This window comes from Heteronotia binoei, chromosome 4 (assembly GCF_032191835.1).
Source record: "Heteronotia binoei isolate CCM8104 ecotype False Entrance Well chromosome 4, APGP_CSIRO_Hbin_v1, whole genome shotgun sequence".
NCBI lineage: Eukaryota > Metazoa > Chordata > Lepidosauria > Squamata > Gekkonidae > Heteronotia > Heteronotia binoei.
This window is the reverse complement of record NC_083226.1, coordinates 118,191,893-118,214,287: the sequence shown is the minus strand read 5'-3', so window position 1 is coordinate 118,214,287 and position 22,395 is coordinate 118,191,893. Positions and strand designations below refer to the sequence as shown.

Below are 22,395 nucleotides of genomic sequence, written 5' to 3'. Positions count from 1 at the left end.
CTGTCAGTCTGGAGCCTCCCCCCCCCCCCCCTTGACCCATGGTTACCTGTACAGTCAATCAGGTAACCCGGGCCCAAGCTTGTTCATTGGTCAGTTATTGTTACCCAATTAGGTGCCATCAATTAACCTGCTATTGGCTACTGCAGAAGTCCAGCCCTTATGGTCACTGCAGAGCTTCCCCTTTTTCCTCCCCTGTACCTCCCACCCCCTGAGGGTCTAAGGTAGTCTATTTAACCTCTGACCCAACTCCACTCAGGTGTGAATCTAGCAGTACCCTATCTCCACTGTCTAGATCCATCCCCGATTCTTGGCCAGTTGAAGGTCCCATTTCCCCCATCCTCTTTCATCGCCATTGGAGCCTTCCTTGAAGACTACGATCGGTAATTATCACCCTGTTTGTCTACCCATGTGTTGTCTCTATATCTCTCTTTATTTTTCTTAGGACTGTATGTATGATTTTATGAGTATGTTATCTTGTATGTAAGCCTATATTTTCTGGAATAAATTTTAATTGTTTTACTTAATTAGAGTCCCTAATATTTTAAGCATTAATTTCTGGACGTGGAATCCTGTATACATAGGTAAAAGATCCTGATTAAGCCAGGTGCCCACCTGACAATTCCCCATCCTCGTTTTGAGGGCATTTTGACTTACAGATATTGGTGGAGAAAGCATTGGGCAACCCTGACTGTGTGGATACACGTGAGTCGACACGTGTGTCTTCAAACATCCAGACATGGGATTACACCATCCAGAAAGTCTTGCTAGCTAGGCTGTTGTGTGAATGAATGAGTGATTCCTGACTTGTGTGAAAGGCTCTAGAGAGCATTTCTTTATTGTGGGTTGGGCTGCTCCCCCTTTATCATTCAGCGCAGATTCTCCAGCTGCAGCCAGAGGGCCAGAACCCTTGCAAAAGGACTGAGCCTGCCTGGAATGCAAGGGGAGAATCTCGTGAAGTTCGGCCGCCGTCCGAAGGCCTTCCTAAACGTGTCTGTCTGGGGAGGGAACGTCAGGATAGGTCAGGGCTGTTTCTGAACGGATAGGGCTACCTTCCCGCATTTTCTCTTTACTTGGAGAACCATGCACACATGCACATACACTTCATACGCATTCGCACACGTAGAAGTCGGTAGAGCTGTGGGCAGCACATAAAACAAGTCCTTAAAAAACTGGGTAAGAAAAAGGTTCAGTTTGAGGCACTCATTTAAGTCCCGAGGGTCCACTCTGCATGCTGCAAGCGTCCTCAACATAGGGCAGTGAGGAAAGTCCTCAAAACAGGAGACTCAATCGATATTGGCTCCCCAGGCACCAAGCCAAATCCTAGGCTAGTCGCTGTTAGCTTCCTAGGCGCCAAAAGTCCCGGGGGTCCGCGATTAGCTACTGCAAGTGACCTTAGTATAGGGCGCAAAAAGTCCTAGAACGGAAACCGCTGATAGGCATCAGCACTCCACTAGGCATCCCCTGAAGAAAAAGCAAGAAATAAAACCAAAAAAAGCAGCCAACCCATGTGTCACCATGATGTTCCGTGCTAAGAAAGAACAGGAGCTTCCCAGCTAGAGAAGTGGCTTGTGAAGAAGGGGGATAAGCCTTGGGAAACGAGATCTTTCACAAATCCCAACCCCCTGCAATTCTTTTGGGACACGTTCCAGGACCACTGTGCAACAAAAGAGATTAGCCCAGGAAAGAGATATCTCTTTGCATCGTGGGGGTTGTTTACAGCCTTGCAGGACAGCTCGGCTATGATTAAGCAGCTAAGGGAACAAGTTAGAGCAAAAAGAGCAAGAATTAGAGCAAACTCTTAAATGCCATGCGGCAGAAAAAGAGCAAGCGCTTAAGGTCCATGAAGCAGAGAAAGAGCAAACCCTCAAGAGTCATGAGGCAAAACTAGAATACTCAAGACTCATGAGGAAGAAAAAGAGCAACTGCGTAGAGGAAATGAAATGTATGTCCGGGAAATTATGGAGGAGAATAATAACCTGGAGTGTGAGGTCCAAGCCCTAAGGGAAAAGGTGGACAAGCTTAAAATTGACAAGCACACGTTAACTTTGGAAAAGCAACATACACTGCCAGCCTTAAGACAGGCCCAAACGCAGGTAGCCACGTTGGAACAAGAACTAGAAGGAAGTCAGGCACATGTTAGCAAATTACAATATGCTGCCGAGTACCTGGCTGAGAAGAACAGGAAGGTACGTGACGCGGTTAGTCACGAATCTTGCCAAAGGGAGATAGCCATGCTCAAAAAGAAGTTAGATGTTAAAACAGCTCTGATTGCAACTGTCTCGCCCTCTGCCCTCTATGACTTCTCGTCAGACGAGAGGAAGAAGTTGAGAATCAAAGTGGAACAAACTCAGCCCCAGTCCATCCCGTAATCACTAAAAAGACCACCACTAGGAAACAGGATGGATTGGAGACAGTCAAAATAGTGAGGGAAGCCAGAGAATGGTGATTGGAGGATATTAAATTGGCACACCAGTTCCTTGGGCCATACACTCGAGATACTCCATTATGTGGATGGCCCAAACCCAGAAGGAATATCCAGGGATATCAATTAATGAATTAAATCAGGTCCTAAAGGTGGCTGCCTCCGGCTCTGATTAAAAAAAGGTAATCTAGGCCATAGAACACAGAGGCGCTGGCGTCCTTACCACTCTAGAATGGATGGCTGAAATAATATCTGCCACTTGGGATGGGGACACTGTAAAGTTTCTCTATAATCAGACCATACAACGTTATGATGAAGACCCAATGGACTATCTAACCAAGAAAAAGTTCCTAGCCACCACCGTGGATGTAGTATTTCCTGATGGAGATGCACAGCCAGACTATGATAATGACGAGTTTGTCAGTGACGTCGTTATGGGACTTAATATGGCCACACAGCAGTTACTAGGACTTGAAAAAGTTAGAAACCTCAGGTGGGAAGAGCTGGAGGCTAGCATAGCTCATGTTAGCAAATTCATGAGTAAACTAAAAAGATGCAGAAAAACTAGGAAGGAGAAGGGACAGGAAGCAGTTAACGCTGTGACCTATGCCAACAATGGTCCTCATTTCCAGTACCAAAAGAGAAAAACCCATCCTCAAAATCCCAAGCCAAACACTGGAGAGCCTCCCCAGCATCAGAGCGGGGGAAATCAGGGAAACGAACGCAAACAGCCTCTGTGCAGCGTAATAATCCCTTTGTGGATTATGACACTGCACCCCAAGCCGTTAGCCAGGAAATCCCACAAATGGCCCCGGAGAATGGTCAGCAGTCTGCGCAGCCGCAGAAATTGTACCCGGACTTGAGAGGAGTCCGCCGAATGACACAAGAGGAACGAGACGCTAGGAATAAAGCTTGGATGTTTTTGGTTAGAGCAGGGGAAAACATGGCTCAGTATGATAAAGCACACATGGCCGTGCTACTGTGGAGGCAACAGCAAATCATTCAAGAGAGGGGAGGGGTATGGCCTTCAGCACTGCCACTTCCCCCTCCACTCCAAGCTCCCCAAAATCCCGTGGCTGCCGTACAAAGGCAGGAGGAAATGTATGACATCTCCCAGGACACAAATTTGTGCTAGGGATGCCCGGAGCCCACTGATCTCCCCAACGGAATCATAGCTCGATTAAAGCCTGATGTGTGTGGGAGACCAATGGTAAAGGCAGGCATTGGGGCTCCAGGGAAAAGTAAAACTGCCAACTTGTTAGTGGACACAGGAGCCTCCATCAACGTGCTCCATCCTAAGTTAGTGACTCAGGGCACTCAAACAGAGAAGACCATGGAATTGGCCGGGTATGCAGGCGGTAGTCATGCCTCGCATATCTGGGAAAAGATCCCAGTCACCATAGGAAAACTCACAATCGTCATGAAGTCCTGCAGTAATCAGGGGGAAGATGACGGCATGATAGGGGCTCCCTTCCTAACCAAGAATAAGATAACCATTGATATGGCCAACTGCCTCCTGTGGCAAATCTCAGGAGGGCCAGAATTTATCAATGCAATACACCGATGTGCAGCATTAAAGGCTCCTCTTCCACTAGCGCCTCTCACTAGCAACGTATGGGTTCAAAAATTTCCAGGGGTATGGATCACTGACAAGGCGGAATGTGGGATGGTAAAGAAGGCAGGCGTTCGGATAGAAGGCAAGGATCCCCCTCCACAGTGTCAGTATAAATATCCCGCTGAAGCAGAAGTAGGTATAGGAAAGACCATAGAAGGACTCTTGAAGTGGGACATCATTTTCCCAATGCAATCCATCTGCAATTCCCCCATTATGGCCAGTTTTGAAAGCAGACGGAATCACTTGGAGGATGACAGTCAAATTTAGAGCCCTGAATGCAGTAACTCCCCCCGTTGCCCCAGTGATCGCCAAATACAATGAGATCGTGGCCGCCATTGCTGCAGGGTCCAAATACTACAGCATTTTGGACCTGGCTAATGCGTTCCACTCGATCCGCTTACGAGTCCTGTTGGTACAAATTCGCATTCACTTTTCACGGCCAACAGTACATCTTTAAGTGGATGCCCCAAGGCTTCCACTCAAGTCCGAGCATTTGCCACACACATGTAGTGCAAATGTTATACCACTTGCAACCAGATTCAAGGGATCATGTGTTAAGTTACGTGGATGACGTGCTTATACACGCAGAAACAGAACAAAGGGTCCGGAAGGTCACTGAGGAAGTACTCAGTATTATACAGGAAACTGGATTCAAGGCTAGCAGAGAGAAAGCCCAATTGGTAAAAACTGAGGTGAAGTACCTAGGAATTACACTAGGGGCAGATGGCAGGACGCCAGATTCCCAGAGGATAGAAGTAATTTCTAAGCTCCCTGCTCCCACAGACACCAACTCACTGAGAGCCCTACTGGGGACTTTCAACTTCTCCCGAGACTTCATTGAGCTGTTCTCAGAAAAAGCGTGTCCTCTTTACGAGCTTTTGAAAAAGGATGTGGCTTGGCAGTGGGGACCCGAGCAGCAGAAAGCATTTGTAGAGCTCAAGACGAGCCTAGCAAAGGCCCCTGCCGTCGCGCACCCTGATGTGACACAGCCCTTCTATATTCAATTGGCTTTCTCTGAACACAGCCTAGGTGGAACCCTGATCCAGTGGCAGGCAGGAGTTCAATGGGTGATAGCTTATGCTTCACGGAACCTCTCTGCTGTGGAAGAAAAGTTTTCCCCATGTGAGAAAGTTTGTCTAGCACTTGTCTGGAGCCTTACTCACTGGGAATTCATCATAGGGGGAGCTAGAGTAGTTGTGCAGACCAAATACATTCTCAAATACATTCTGTCAGGGAAAGTGAAAGATGAACAGGTTTCCAACCAGCACATTCCTCAGTGGACACTGGCACTGACAAACAGAGGGGTAGATTTTCAAAAAGAACAGAAAGAGCCTCCTTCTCCATACGGTCTCATAGTAACTGGGGAAGAGCATGAGTGCCTGTTGCCCGTTGTGCAACACGCACCCTGGCCAGCAAAGGGAGGAATGACTTTAGCAGAAGCCAAACAACAAGGATGTGTATGTTGGTTCTGTGACAGGTCTTCCTTCCACGTTGATGGCTCTGCTCAAACCGGCTACGGAGCCATTAGAGTACAGGATTCTCTAGTTCTTAAAGGGACAGTCCGCCCTCACTCTAGCCAGGCTGTGGAAGTGGAAGCTGTGCTAGCCATCCTCAATTTTGAACCCCTTGATGTTCTGTTGGCAATCTTTACTGACTCTCACTGGGCAGTGCAAGCAATAACAGTTTGGCTTCTCATATGGAAACAGCAAGGGTGGAAAAATAGTGAGGGGAAACCAGTAGCACATCTGGGAAAATGGATTCAGGTAGCGGACAAGGTAGAAACTAGGACGAGCCCTACTCATGTTACCCATGTAAAAGGACATCAGAGAAATAACACTGAAATCAGCATGTGGAACAATCGGGCAGATGCCATTGCCAAAGAAGCCGCCTTTGCAGATACAAACCCTTTCCACTCTCCTCCGGTTTTTCCTCTGCACCCAGTCACAACTAGACAGCAGAGTAAAAAGCGGGAGGTCCTGATGGACCTGGCAGAACTCTAGAAAGATGACCCAGAAATACTTCAGCTAGCCCAAGCTCAGAAGGATGGCACAGGCAGATACAAGATTGAGCAAAAGGATGGAATTTATTGGGCAGTTGATAGCAAAGGGGAAAAACATTGGATAGTACCAATTCAAGTAAGGGGTGATTTAATTAAATTTGTACATGAGCAAGGGCACCGAGGAAAAGATCTAACTCTGAAACAAGTGAGAGAAACAGGGTGGTGGCCAGGCATGCGCCAAGAAGTAGCACGATGGGTGGATAATTGTCTAGCGTGCGCCATGGTAAATGCTGATTCCACCGGCCCCAAAGCTCCCATCCAGCACTAGAGAATAGAAGGGCCCCGGGCACACATACAAATTGACTTTATCAGCCCCCTCCCTCGTACAGCCCAAGGAAACCGGTACTGCCTCACAGTGATTTACCCATTCAGCAAATGGGTCAAGGCATTCCCATGCAAGTACAACACAGCAATGACCAAGGCTAAAATTCTGTTCAATCATCTATGGACCCATTGGGGGATCCCTAGGGTTATGGACTCGGATTTAGGCTCACATTTCATTGGGGAAGTAACCAAAGAACTCTGTAAAGCCCTCAGAGTGGAGCAGCGATTCCATATCGCTGGGCACCCACAAGCATCCAGGGCCATTGAACCGACTAATAGGACCATCAAGGAAGCTCTACGCAAAGTAGTCAAATCCTCAGGCAGAGATTGGGATGAGAAGCTCCCAATCATTCTTATGGCCATAAGAGGAACTACTTCTGTTCACGGACACACGCCACACATGGTTATGACAGGAAGAAAAATGGTGTTGCCTGAAGCTTTCTGGCTTAAAACACAACTTCCTTCTGACCTAGTGCCAGTGGTAGTGAACAATGCATGGGTGCAATCTTTAATTACAGAAGTCCATAAAATTCACATGGAGGTAGCTAAGTAGCTAGGAAAAGCACTGCTTAGCATGGATCAAAGGTTGGGGTGGGTTAAAAACCCTCGTGTATGGGATCCTGGACAACTAGTACTCTATAGAAAATTCTCACAGGACGAGCATTCCTTGGAGGCTAAGTGGCAAGGTTCAGTCCCAATAACACAAAGGATTAGCCCCGCTGCATACCAAGTGGCAATTACCAAGAGAAACGGAGAAACTTGGCACAAATATTTCCATTGCTCTCAGTTGAAGGAATGGAAAGGGAAACCACCCGACAATATAGTCCAGCCTCAGCAGCAAGTAACCATGCAACATTCTGAGAGGGTAGAGATCCGTCAAATCTCAGTCCTGCCTTGCCCAGATTCAGTGGATTTCTCAATAGGAGATACATTCATGGCATTAGATGCAACCTGAAGAAATCAATAGTAACAAATTTCTGATAGCACATAGACATGTACACAAATCTAGGGGATGTGTGTTACAGAAGAGCAGGAAAACACTACCCTAGAGCTTACACCCAATTTTTTTTCTCACCCACATCTGTCTCTTTACTATCCCGTTTCTATTTATAAACTGTAAGGACCAAAGGGTGGTCAACAGTGTAGCTTTTGTTATTCTATCCCTAGGTACACGCTATGGGAAGTTATGTCAATAAGGAAATCGGGAAGGGAAAGGTGAGATTGATATGCTGGTCATTGTATGTTATGTTCCTAGTCACTGGTCCACAAAATTGTATAACAGACAAAAATGTGGTCCCCCTTTCTCTGGAGATGTAAAAACAGCCTGAATCACAAGGAAGTGATGTTATGTAAAGTTATTAAGTCCAATTATAAGGAAAATGATGTTTTACTTCTCACAAGTAGTCATGATTTCCGTAGTTGTGATGAAGAATGGATTAGACCTCCAGATCTTGTCTTACTGTGTGTAGGAACAAGAGCAGATGTGCAGGAATTGTATTGTTTCTCCCATGCTGATGAAGGAAGACCCTTGGTGCCATTACATTGCACATATGTCCCAAAAGGCCCATGCAAATTGCCAGCAAAAGAGTTAGAGGTAACCCCAAGCGTTACACCAGTCTCTACAAGTTTTCTAGAGAACATGGGGCCATACTGCGACGTAACTATTGTGTCGACCGCAGTATGGAAAGCAGGGGATCCCTTTAAACTAAAAGTCACAATTGGCTCTAGGAAGATTCAAAAGGTAGCCCTTGCCATAAGCTCGCCTACAGGAAGGGCATACCAATTTAATGTGACAATGTGGAAGGATCAGAACTGGATAGTCTCCAAAAGTGAGCTCAAGGAGAAGGGCCCTCCAGATTGGTTTATGATTTTAGACGATCAGTGCAAAGCGAAACATTTGGCTGCTATGAAATTCACCAAGCTAGGGACTTTCAGCACGGAACTCCTCTTTGAGGAAGGAGACTATACCTTGGCTATTGGAACATCCAATCTCACGCGGCTACAATTTAACCCATTGATAACCAGTGTTGAGACCCTACTAGAAACCAACTCCCATGTAATTGTGAAAAGAGATATAAGAGAGCAGGTTCTAATCCAACCTCAAATGCTGTTAAAAGAAATATGTGTTGGTCTTACCGGACTAAACACCATGGAGCGGTTACCTCAGTGTGCTCCCTATTTGGAACTCAGCAAGAAAGGTTGGACAGCTTGGTTACAGCTGTGGGCAGGAAAAACCCACCACAGATCTAAGCAGTCTGTAGGAGACTGGCTTGTGCCAGTCGCTGGGGGAGTGGCCATGTTAGACTCTATGAATATTGAGATCCTAGCCAACAAATTTGCTTATGCCACCTCCTATATATCTCAGCTGGGCAAGCCCATTAATGATTCATTCCACACTATATCTGAGGTCCAGCATTCCATCAGTTCAATCTTGGTAAATTGGGAAAGACAAATTGAAAGAGACTTTGCTCTGTTACTGAGAGGCACTCAATCTCTACAAGGCAATATATCAATGGCACTAGTGTGTACCCAAGCACAGTCCATGAATTTGGCTATGGCTATGGGTATAATTAGGCAGGCCACAGAAGGGCATATTCCTCTAGAGATTAAGCAGCTAATCAGACCCAAAATTTCAACCCTGGAATTGGAACTAGAGTCATGGTGGAAGCTGGTAAATACTTCCTTCTTAGCAGTAACTCAGGAATTAAGATTGTTACTCCTGATGCCTCATGCAAAAAGATTTTTCTATGTGCACTCCATTATTCCGCTAGGCTTGCAAACAGGACCAAAGGAGGTTCTGTACTCTCTAGACTCAGATAAATGGGCTAGATCTAATGGAAGTGAATGGGAAGCTGTAAGCTTGCAAGCATGCGTGCACGAAGACAATTTGGGTTTCATTTGTGAAGAACAGACCCTTCAAACACACCACCCCTGCATGAACCCTTTAAGGGACCCCCCACAAAAATGTCACTACACCGTGAGGCATGAGAATGCCTCCGCATTTGTGTATTTGGGAAACGGGTGTGCATGTGTGAGGACTTTTTGTGAGTATGTAATCAAACACCTTCCAAATTCAACCCATGCTTCCAGGAATAAACCGGTGTTTTTGCAATTTGTCCTCTATTCTGGGATGTGACCTGCAGTTCACGGTCCCCATCTGGACTAGAGAGGAAATTGTAATAGCACCCTCCCTGTTTAAATCTGTTAAGCCAGTTTTCCTAGGGATGCGTCTCAAAGTGATCAGGTCGTTATTAACCCATCCTCGCCTGAAGCAAACTTTGCAAGAAATTAAAAGAGCTGGGGACACAGTGACCCTGGTAGTGAAGCATAATGGCGATGAGATCTCCAAGATTTTTACAAAAATTAAAGACACTGGGAAACATTAGTTCCTTGACTCGATTTTGGGCTGCAGCCCAACCTCGAGTGCAGTTTTGAATGTGCTATTGCATCCCATTGTCATAATTTTGGCTTTTCAAATAATTTTCTGTGCAGCACTAATTGGAGTCGGGTGCTGGATGAGAAAGCAAATTAGGAAAGTGGAGAATTTCCAAGCAATATGGAAATACCATCCCCTGCCACCAGAGAGAGGGTAATGGTTGAGCACAAAACCTTAAATTCATCGTCCGTCTTGCTGTGCATCCCCACATTGGGACTGCCGCTAGGCAGGCCTGCTGCGGAGGTTGATTGACAAGCCTAGAATTCTTCCAGATAACTGGCGGTCTGCCGTTAACAGACTATGTCTGCACTACCCCCGTTTAACGGACTCCCCCCAACGGCAGACCGCCCACATTCCCCCAGTTCCTTTTTCGCTGCTGTTGGAGTAGGTCAGTTGTCAATTTCTTCCAGATTTCTCTTCAGAAATGGCATCTAAACCTGTATTTAAGAAATGTATTAGATGTGGTGTTAAGATGCCCACTTCAGATGAGCACGATCTGACAGGGCAGCACGTCTCAAAGCAGCCCTGTGGGAGAGAGCATTCTCATCTATACTACAGGATAAGGGGCAAGAGCCCTCAGGGGCTGATATAGAGGGGCCCTCAAGTTCTGCCTCTGTGAGATCAGTCCCCTTAGTCCCATCCTCAACACAGTTACGACCTCCAAAACGTGCAGCTTCTGTGTTGGCAGGGAGTCGGGGCAGGCGTGAACAGCGACAGATGGAGGAGACGGCTAGAGCAGAGTCTGAACCTCCGCCCCTAAAGAAATTAAAGAAGTCAAAGACTAAGCACAAGCATAAGGCTGTCGAGTCTGCTTCTTTGACCGGTAAGGCTTTGGAGGAGTCGGTTCCAAGAACCCCATCTCCACACTTTTCGGATCCAGGGTCCTTATCGGATCATGATCCTGACTTTGCTACAGGGACAACCCCTGTGGAGGTCCCAGTTGTGCAGGAGAGATCTCGACCCTGTGGTGTTGGGGGTGAATTATATAGCATTGGATCAGTGGGCAGCATGGAACCCTGGCCATTAGATGAGACTGAGAGTCTCTCAGCAGTGGGTAACTACCCAGTACCCAAGGACTGGAACCGAGATTATGATCTTGAGTCTTCCATCTCAAGAGTGGAGAGTAATTCCAATCCATCACCTGATGAGAGCCTGGGAGATTTATTTTCTTCTCCAGCTAACGAGGACTTTAAGTTGTATAATGAACAAATGGTGCGCATGGCGCGTGCCTTAGAGATCAATGTGGCAGTTTCAGATACGAAGCCTAAAGATAAAATCCTGGCACACTTGTCAGCAGAGTCACCAACCACAATAGCATTCCCTATATTGGAGGGTTTAGATGAGTTGGCACTGCAGATATGGAAGACTCCTGGGTCAATGCAAGCAACTCCAAAGAAACTGGAGCATTTGTACAGGGTAAAGCCGGATAATGCAGAATATCTCATGCAGCATCCTGTGGTTTCATCTGTCATTATTGAGGGCATGCAGACGCACTGCAAGCCAGGTCAACATAATTCTCCATCAGATAGAGAAGGTCGACGTTTAGATTTTATAGGGAGGAAGATATATGCCTCAGCTGCTTTAAACTTTAGAGTAGCAAATTATGAAACAATTATGGGAGGCTACCAACTGTTTTTGTGGGAGGGCATCCAGAAGTACATTGAGATGCTACCTCTTGAGGCCAGATCTCTGGCTAGAGTAATTCATTCAGAGGCTATTTGTTTATCAAAACAACAGATTAGTGCTGGGAAACACTCAGCAGAAATTGCAGCAAGATCAATGGCTTCAGGTGTTGTGCTGAGACGTCACTCATGGCTGCGTACAACCACTCTCCCTTTGGAAACTCGAACACGGGTGGAAGATTACCGTTCCATCGCACATCGCTCTTTGCACAGAATACTGATGAATTCTTGTCAGAGATTAAGAAAAGCAAGCAAGCAGTGAGATCTTTAAGTGTCTACTCTGGTGGAAATCAACAGGGCTATCGCTATACATCAAGGCAGCAGCAGTTCTCTCCTCAGTTTTACAGATCTGCTCGTCCTTTTGGCCAGCAACCCTTCCAGTATCCTGGTCGCCAATTTAATAATCAATCTGCTCCCTTCTATAGGAAACATAATGCTCCTAGGTCAAGAGGCCCCTTCCAGCAGAGGGAGCAGCAGCAGCAGCAGCAGCCAAGACTCTGACTTCTGCAGGAGCAAGGAGGAAGGGAGCAATGTTTTCTGGATCGTTTGTGTAATTTTGTTAAGGCCTGGGAAGAAATTTGTTCTGATTCCTGGGTGCTGTCAGTGATCATTTCAGGTTATAGGTTAGAGTTCTGCTCCCATCCAACCCTTGCGCAGGGGTACACTGCATTTGACAATCAGTTCCCAGAGTTGCTTGTACAACTAGATGAATTGATAGCCAAAGGAGCGGTGCAGGAGGTGCAGAAGGGCCTTTTGGCCACAGGTTTTTATTCTAGGTTTTTTGTGATTGACAAGAAAGATGGAGGTCGCAGACCTATTTTGGATCTGAGGTCATTAAATGAGCATCTGTGTTTTAAAAGATTCCGTATGGTCACTTTGCCTTCAGTCTTAGAACTCCTTTCCAGAGGAATCTGGTTTGGTGTTTTAGATCTTAAGGATGCATACTTTCACATTGGAATTTACCCGGAGCACAGAAAATTCCTTAGGTTTAGACAGGGACAGAAGGTTTTCCAATACTCTGTGCTACCTTTTGGTCTGGCAACAGCTCCACGCGTTTTTTCAAAACGCATAGCTGTCATCATGGCGTATTTTAGAACTAAGGGCTGCACCATTTTCCCGTATTTGGATGACTGGCTGTTGGTGGCCGAATCACGGGAAGGGTTGCAGGAACAAATACAGTTTGTGTTGAGCACTTGCACTAGGTTAGGACTCATAATAAATTATGAGAAGTCACATTTAATTCCATCACAGCAAGCCCAGTTTATTGGGGCATATCTGGACTCACAAGAGAATAGGGCTTTTTTGCCTAGAGATAGAGCTCTGAGTCTAAAGAGGATGGTAAGGGCCTTCCAACGGAAACGTTTTCAGCCCGTTCAAATGATACAACGAGCCCTTGGCTTGATGGCATCTACAACTGCTGTGGTTCCCTTTGCTAGGTTGCACATGAGGGAGCTACAAAACTGGTTCATAAGGCGGTTTGATATACGGGTGCATTCCCCACACCACGCCTTTAATATCCCTAGAATGGTGCTTAAATCATTGCAATGGTGGACTTCAGACTTACATTTATTTGAAGGGGTTGAATTTGGGCCATGGTCACCTGAGGTAGTACTGATGACGGATGCCTCAAGGGTGGGCTGGGGTGCACACTGTGAAGGTATTCAAGTGCCAAATACATGGCCACGGTTGCATTCTGGCTATCACATCAATTTATTAGAGTTAAGAGCAATTAAGTTGGCTTTAACAACTTTCTCAGATATGTTAGAGAAGAAGAAGGTGCTGGTACAAACAGACAATTCCGCAGCTATGTATTACATGAACAGGCAGGGAGGGACCGGCTCTTTGAGGCTGTGCAAGGAGGCACAGGATCTATGGGCCATAGCAAGTCGCTTAAGATCCTCTCTTCGAGCAATCCACATAGCAGGAGCTGCCAACCAGCATAAGGCTGTCGAGTCTGCTTCTCCCTGAGCCGCAAGTTTCTGGTCAATTACGAGTGGTCCCTGCAAGAAAAATATATCAACCCAATTTTTGCAAAGTGGGGGATGCCGAAAGTAGACCTGTTTGCTACAGGCCAGTCAACAAAGGCGCAAATTTTTTGTTCATGGGGAGGCCACGATCAGAGGTCAATAGGGGATGCATTTCAGTTCCGGTGGAGAGGAGAACTGCTATATGCATTCCCACCTTTCCCCCTGATTCCAAGGGTCCTGGGAAAGATAAAGGTAGATCAATCCAGGATGATTTTAGTGGCCCCATCTTGGTCAAGACAGGTCTGGTTCTCAGAGCTGCTAAGGCTGTCCCGGGGGAATTTTGTTCCTCTCCCACAGGTTCCCGACCTGCTAGTTCAGGAGGTCAGAATTTACCACAAGGTGCAGGACTTGCATTTGACAGCATGGTATATAGAGCGGTGAATGAGGAGTTTTCGGAGGAGGTGCTACAGGTATTAAGAGAGGCCCGTAAGCCCTCTACTCGTCAATCTTATGTGAGTAAATGGGACCGTTTTAAGAGGTGGTGTAAGGAAAAGAATTTATGCCCAGTTACTTGTCCAATATCTATAGTTTTAGAGTATTTACTATTTTTAGCACAGAGTGGTTTGGCGGTGTCATCAATTAGGGTGCACCTAGCAGCAATCTCTGCTTTCCATATGGAAGTGGAGGGTACCACGGTTTTTGCTAATAAAATAACCAAATGTTTTTTAAAGGGTTTATTACATAGGTTTCCACCAATACCTGGTATTGTTCAGCAATGGTCTTTGTCTTTGGTATTGGCATATTTAATGAAGGCCCCATTTGAACCTTTAAATTTGTGTACGTTGTCTTTTTTATCATGGAAGACACTGTTCTTAGTGGCAATGACTTCCATTAGAAGGGTGAGTGAGTTAGCAGCATTAAGAGTAGATCAGCCTTATCTGCAATTTTTTGAGGACAAGGTTGTTCTTCATCCAGCGAGAGAATTCCTACCAAAGGTAGTTAGTAGATTTCATTTGGCATAGGATTTATCGCTGCCAGTTTTCTTCCCTAATCCATCTTCTGAGGCAGAGAAGAGATTGCATATGTTAGATGTTAAGAGGGCTTTATTGTATTACATTAGTCGAACAAGACAGTTTCACAAGACGAAGACACTATTTGTGTGCTACTGGGGTCCTAGGAGAGGAACTCCGGCATCCTCTCAGACCTTATATAGATGGCTGGTTTCTATTATTGGCCATTGTTATAGATTAGCAGGGGTCCCCTGTCCAGTTGGAGTAAGAGCTCATTCAACGAGAGCTATGGGTTCATCAGTAGCGGCAAGGAGAGGAGTTCCATTAGTGGAGATCTGTAAAGCCGCAACTTGGTCCTCAGCAGAGACATTTGTATGACACTACGCATTAGATCTGCAGCAACGTTGAGATGCGGATGTGGGAAAAGCAGTTCTTCATTTGCTATTTCAATAAGAGACTCACCCCACCACCATCAAGGTGAGAAGCTTGAGAGTGGGTCCCAATGTGGGGATGCACAGCAAGTCGGACGATGAAAAACAGTGTTGCACTTACCTGTAACTTGTTCATCGACGTCTTCTGTGCATACACACATTCCCTCCCGCCATCCCCGCTGTGAGTTCTCATTGATACAGTAGGTTAAGAACTTATGGCGGTGGAAGCGGAACTGGGGGAATGTGGGCGGTCTGCCATTGGGGGGAGTCCGTTAAACGGGGGTAGTGCAGACATAGTCTGTTAACGGCAGACCGCCAGTTATCTGGAGGAATTCTAGGCTTGTCAATCAACCTCCGCAGCAGGCCTGCCTCGTGGCAGTCCCAATGTGTGTATGCACAGAAGACGTCGATGAACAACAGTTACAGGTAAGTGCAACACTGTTTTTTTCTCTCTAAAACTTTTCTTGCATTTCTACCCTGCTTTTATGTTGCCCGGGTCTCAAACCATAAGACCATGGGAACAGATTTTTATTTTTGGATTTTCTTTTTAAGTTTTCTTTTTAACATAATAAGGAAGGGCTTAAAAGCCCTAGAGATATGGGTCCAAACCAGAGAATATGGTAGTTAGGCGTATGTCAAACTCCAAATGCCCTGGTAGTTTAGGAAGTATTGTTTGTTGGAACCTTAGTATTGGAGTTCCAACACATAATAGACAATCCTTCACTGTTTGGCTCCCAAGTTGGCACCTGGGCAGAAACTGTTCTGACCCAGTGAGCCACCCAGATTTTTAGGGAAATATCTGGAAGGGCTCGTCTGACCCTTTGAGCCTTCTGGTAATGCAGCCCTTGATTACATAACTGCAAAAGGGACCAGATTGGCCACAAAGCCGTACCAGGGAGCTAAAATCAGCAGCCTTTTTCGGTTGGCCCTACTCTATCAACTAGCCTTACGGTCATAAGGAGGCCAAAGCTATGTTGATTCCTTACAAAATACGAATTTTATTTCTTGTTCAAGGGTTTTGAGGTCTTTTTCCTGCTCTTTCTGCCCCACAAGGTATGTTTTAATTGGAAGTTCTTTGTAATCTTGCTCCCAGACGGCCTTAGGCTTCAGGCATTTGCATGATCCCACTCTGCACATGCTCCAACCCAAAGCCTGGGTGCAAGGAAGGATGGGTAATGGAGTCCTTTCCATTCCCCAAATATTGTGGCTTTAAGTCTAACTTTTACCGAGTAAAGGGAGGGCTTAAAAGCCCAAGGATGGTATGAAGGGTGGGGGGAAAGCAGGATGGTGCATGAAAACAGGTCTTTCCAAACTCCAGATACCCTAGTAGTTTTGGAATGGTTGTGTTGAGACTCCAGGGACAGAATTAAAGCACCAACGTCCAACAAGCAATTCATCACTACAGGGTCCGGAGTTGGCACCTGGGCAGAAACTGTTCTGACCCCTTGAGCCGCCCAGTAATCTGGCAGTCAACTCAAGGCCTTCCCCAGAGATCCATGATCCTGAAGTATTAGAGGGATCTGGAGAGAGAAGGAAGTTGCACCCAACAGCGCCAGCAAGGGGACCTGGCAGAAGTCTGTTCTGACTCATAGAGCCATCTGGATATGCAGCCCTTGCATGTATAACTGCAGAAGAGAACCAGATTGGATACAGGGAACTGAACCAGGAAGCTTAAAGCAGCTGCCTTCTTCGGATGGTCCTCGTCTGCCAACTAGCTTTCAGGTCAAAGCAAGGGTCATGTGGAGGTGGTACCTCTGCATAACAGGTTTTACAAGCTCATAGACTCAAGGTGAATATCTTCTCCTAGACGTACTGCCTAAATGTGTGTTTGTTTTGAATAAACCTGCCGTTTGCCCCTCGTTTCCTGCTCGCCTCGGTTTTGGCTCATTTGCATGATCCCACTCTGCACATGCTCCAATGCGATGCACAGGAACGAGGGAAGCTGGGAAAGAGAGTCCTTTCACCATGCGTAGAGACAAGTGTATTTGTTTTCCTTCAAATATGTTTTTCACCAAGAAAGTTTGGGCCGTACCAGTGGCCCTGAGGGTTAAAAGAGGGCAGGAAATGACACTTGCCCTCTGAAGCACAGGGACTCCTACTAAAAGGTCCGCCCTTCCAGGGTCTCAAAGGGCCAGAACAGACTCGCCCAAGATGCCAAACTGCAAGGGCATCAGGAGTTTGACTGGCACGCGAGTCCCTGAGGGGGAAGAATGGCTGAGCTCGTCACCACCGAGCCAAGCTAGGCCGTGGAAGGTTCTTACTTGTTACAGTGATCAAGCGCTACTGTATGTGTCTCAACCCAACAATAATATTATTGTATATTGTATGTAAACAGTATTGATGTGTTATGTTCTTGGGAAGATTCGCACTCACAAGGGCCTAGAAATCCTGTTTCCATGTAAAGAGAAAATTTGCATAATCCCTCTTCCTCGAACCCTGGCGTGCATCCCCTCTCCCATCTCATTGTAAATTGCTTCGTCCACCAGTGGGAGGCAGCACTTGGCAAAGTGTGTGTGACGTGTCAGGTGAACTATTGCCATCTCCTGGGCAAGAGAAGTAGCTAAAGTTGTGTCTTCAACCAAGTATGACCCCATGCATATGTTTTAGGTCTATCTGTTTACTAGGAAAGGTGTGCTAGCCTTTAAAAAGGCTAGCTTTGAGGTAGTTGTGTTGGCCGAACTGGGGAGTCTGAATCTACATCAGTAACCCGATGGAGCTCAGCACGAGGCCATCAAGGACAGAAGCGAGGGGCGTGCCCCTGCTCTTGCCTCTAGGTTCGGAGAAGACCACCTCCGTACTGGGTGTCGCCGCCCGCAATGCCTGTAACCCTTCTAGTCCGACATATTGTTAAGTGTGGGTGGTCAGAGGGACCCAGGAGTATATGGCTGCCACTTAACCACAAGGGACTCACTGAGAAATAATGCTCATTCGAACTGAGCCATCAACTGTCATTGTTATGTTTGTGCAAAGGTTGTCTGTAAATAAATGTATCATCATGCATCGCATACAATCGGGTCCATATGCATAAACCAGCCCACAATTGGGATATGCTCGAGTAAATACAAGGGATATCTGCACATGTACAATGAAGTGTATGGCACGAGACGGTAATGGTCCCTCCCCCTTCAAGTGAGAAAAAGCTTGTTGAGGGACGGATCTTACTGTGAGTGACAGGCTGTGCTAAATTTTGGAATGTTCTATCTTTTACTGTGTAAAGGGGGAGTCCCCCCCCCAATGCCAGGGAGGGACTCCAGGTAGGCCCTAAAAGAGGGCCCGGCTTGTAATGGGCCCCCCCAGAGCCACAAAGGCTCTAGATTAAAAAGGAGAAATAGGCGCACAAGGTTGGCATCTCCGAACCAAGTGCAAGGGAAGAAGCATCTTATAGATGCATACTCCCTGGTTTGGAGTGCTAGCCATGTGGCCGGTAACTCCCGGGAAATATGGCCATCCGCAGTAAATAGTGCCTGAGACACGTCAACCAACATGCTTTAAGTTCAGTGTGTGTGACACAACTAATGAAAAATGTGACCTTAGGATTTGGGTATTGAGAAGGTATTGTGCTTGTTGTTATGTGTATTGTTTGAGGGCATGTAAATCACAACAAAGCTACAAACATTTTCCCCAGAATCCTTTGCTTGTACTTGTTTGCATATGTGTATGGAAGCTCCTTTATGATAGGGTCTCACTAAGCCATGTGAGTCCAGAATTTGGGAGGGCTGAGAGACCCAAGAAGACTCGGGAAATCTCGGGAAGCCCCACATTGAGCATGCTCTGCAGGAGTCGGCTTCAAACCGGGCATTCTCCATACAAGGGGGGGTGGGCCGAGTAATGTTCACTGCCAGGTGCTCTCTATCTCCACCTTCTCCAGAACTTGCACCCGCCAACTAGAGCTATGAAGCAGAACCTCTTCGAACCCCAGTATAAGAAGCTTATCAAGGGGGGGGGGAGAAGAAAACTGAAGAACAAAGATTAGATAGTGGATAGGAAAAACGCTGTATTAGTGTAGTTATAGGAGAATGTATGAATTCAACTTGTAATACTGAATTCTAGTGTAATTGTGTGCCTTTATAATCAATTGATGTAATTAATTGTGTGTTTTTACCAATCAAATATTGTTATTTAACTGGCTTAAATAACAGCCATGATTTTTATGAAATCACTCTTTTATGCCAATGATTATGAACTTTTAACCTTGTGTCTGGGAATACTGTAAGCTGTACAGTGTTGCCAGTGTCTGCTACCTCCAAATCATAGTATTTCAGGAAGTTTCCTTTGGCCCATTGGAATACTGTATTTTTCCAATTAATTTTTGAGTAGTTTTAGATTAGTGGCTCCACCTTTTATAGGTAGGAGGTACACCCCGGTTGATACTTGGCTCTCCGTGGACACGTCGCCTGTCAAGATCAGCTATGGACTTTTGTTTGCTGTATTATTCAAGACCTTGTATCCCGTTGGTGACTTAGGTCTTGAGGGGGGGAATTGTAAGGAAATGCCCCTAATTTCCAGAACATCGCAGTCACCCGTCTGGTTGCCCGAGAGCCTGGAGACAGAGCTCTCACACATCTACCAGAAGGACATGGGTTTGCCTACCAGACTGGAAAGGACTTAGGAGTACTAACAGCCACAACGCTAAAGCGGCGCTCCGTGTCCCTGGAAGAGTGCCAGCAAGGAGAATGGCTGGTTTCCAGTCACTTCGGGCGAACACCATCTCTATCTTGGAGTGGAAGAAAGTGTGCCGTTAGGAGCTATCCAGGCCATGTGGTTTTTAGCCTTGACCATAGAATCCACTTTGGGAGGCTAATACCAGCAATCTTCCAGCAGTGCCAAGACTCCATTTCAGCACAGCGGGAAGCACACGTACGCAACAGATGTTACCCACCCATGGAGCCATCAAACTTATCCAGGCGTGGATCCTGCTGAACCACCCAAGCATTTGTCCAACGGAACCCAGGACAAAGACTAGTGGCAAGAAGAACACAGAAGAAGAGGAAGACCATCTTCAGCCAGAGCCAAGTTCCTTTGTGTAAACCGGGTGTTACCTAGGTAGCAATTTGGCCATCTATTGTCACCTTTTTAGATAAGTTTAATAATCTTAAGCACTTCTCCACCCAGTAATTTCTCCCATTCTTCTCCCCCACTGTCAGTCTGGAGCCTCTCCCCCCTTGACCCATGGTTACATGTACAGTCAATCAGGTAACCCGGGCCCAAGCTTGTTCATTGGTCAGTTATTGTTACCCAATTAGGTGCCACCAATTAACCTGCTATTGGCTACTGCAGAAGTCCAGCCCTTATGGTCACTGCAGAGCTTCCCTTTTTTCCTCCCCTGTACCTCCCACCCCCTGAGGGTCTAAGGTAGTCTATTTAACCTCTGACCCAACTCCACTCAGGTGTGAATCTAGCAGTACCCTATCTCCGCTTTCTAGATCCATCCCCGATTCTTGGCCAGTTGAGTGTCCCATTTCCCCCATCCTCTTTCATCGCCATTGGAGCCTTCCTTGAAGACTACGATCGGTAATTATCACCGTGTTTGTCTACCCATGTGTTGTCTCTATATCTCTCTCTATTTTTCTTAGGACTATATGTATGATTTTATGAGTATGTTATCTTGTATGTAAGCCTATATTTTCTGGAATAAATTTTAATTGTTTTACTTAATTAGAGTCCCTAATATTTTAAGCATTAATTTCTGGACGTGGAATCCTGTATACACTGGTAAAAGATCCTGATTAAGCCAGGTGCCCACCTGACAATTCCCCATCCTTGTTTTGAGGGCATTTTGGCTTACATCTCCCCTTCTTAGCTTTTCACATGGACTGGCCAAGCTCCAGCAACTTTAGCATGAGGACTGTGATAGTCCATTCATTGAAAGTCTCTTCCCCTACCCTGCAGAGACCTTACAGTTCTTCTCTATGTTCATTTTGTCTTTCATAATGGTTGAGGTATACAGTCAACTAAGACACTAGGTTATATCAAGTCTAGGCAAAACATGCAAGAGTTTGGTCTTTGATTATGCTGTAGCTCTATTATGTTTTTAGAATTTTATTTTTGTCCTGATTTTGTCAACAACAACAATAATTGATGTCTACTTCTGTTTTAGTGGAAGAACGCAATTTTATTGAGATGCATAGATGGCCTTCTAGTATGTACTTGAAACAGCTTTCGGAATACAGGAATTACATTCATTCTCGGAAATGCCATTGTGTAGTAATGTAAACTCAAAGTTGATCCTTCTTTATTGTGGAAAAACAGAAAGGCAATTGTTTCAGGAATCTTTTAACCACACAAGACTGAAAGCAAGTACTGAACTTAAATGCTATGATAAAATCTATAATATTACACTTGCTATTGAAATTGTACTTTGTAGAAGCATGTTAAAGTTTAAAGGACAGCATAACAAGGTGTGCTTCTGGGCCTGATTTGTGTGCATGTCACAGGGACTTCAACTTCTGTCATGTTATTTCAATTTTATACTTGACTTATCAGGGGTGGCCAACGGTAGCTCTCCAGATTTTTTTGCCTACAACGCCCATCAGCCCCAGCCAGCCATGGCCAATGGCTGCGGCTGATGGGAGTTGTAGGCAAAAAACATCTGGAGAGATACCATTGGCCACCCTTGACTTAGATCTATTTAGAGTATGAAAATCTTACCCCACCTTATTTATTGGGATTTTAAAGATCCAAAGACATACATTCCAAATATATATTTCTGTAAACTCTGGTCCTTTAAAAAGTACCAAACCATTTTTTTGTCTTGTCTCTCCAATTCCTTTATTGACCTTTTATGAAATACTGAAAAAACTGAGAGCTTATGGTGCTACAGTGGGAATTAAACATTTAAATTTTGTTAGCTGCATCAGATTTGTTGTTAAAAATATATTACTTTCTTGCTGGAAAAATTCTTAGTAGTCAACTCAAATCAAATGTGATACTTAGAGCTGTGAACCAACCTCCTCAGCATTTAAAAAAGGCAACAGCAACTCTTTGGGGCCTAGGTTTTGATCAGTGCTGGGAGGAAGGTTCAGCAGAAGTATCTCTTCCTGCACTGTGGCCCCAGTTCAACCTTTAAAGAGATTCTGAACAACAGCAAGATTTCAGCATCACAGCACATTCGGCCCCATGTTCTCTCTTACTCAGGAGTTCCTATTCCTTGACATTACTCGCATAATAGTTAATAACAGAAATTAGGGTTGCCAGCCTCCAGGTGGGACCTGGAGATCTCCCACTTTTACAGCGTCTCCAGCTGGCAGAAATCAGCTCCCCTGGAGAAAATGGCTGCTTTAAAGGCTGGACTCTGTGGCATTGTACCATGCTGAGGCCCCTTCCCAAACCTCACCCTCCTACCTCCACCCCCAAATTCTCCAGGTATTTTCCAACACAGACATGGCAACCCTAATTATTTGGCATTGTACCATGCTGAGGCCCCTCCCCTTTCCAAACTCTGCCCTCTCC

The 22,395-nt window shown here is 45.8% G+C and overlaps 1 protein-coding gene across 3 annotated transcripts in view; it reads left to right on the top strand.

Moving 5' to 3' along the window:
* The window catches only part of RHOBTB3 (Rho related BTB domain containing 3), an 81,804-nt gene extending 60,488 nt beyond the window's left edge, over positions 1–21,316 (top strand). For all 3 annotated transcript variants that reach the window (XM_060235671.1, XM_060235670.1, XM_060235673.1), the window contains exon 13: positions 21,044–21,316. In XM_060235671.1, the coding sequence (XP_060091654.1) occupies positions 21,044–21,159 (116 nt within the window). In that variant the 3' untranslated portion in view covers positions 21,160–21,316. The remainder of the gene's footprint in view (positions 1–21,043) is intronic.
* Positions 21,317–22,395: the final 1,079 nt, after the last annotated feature.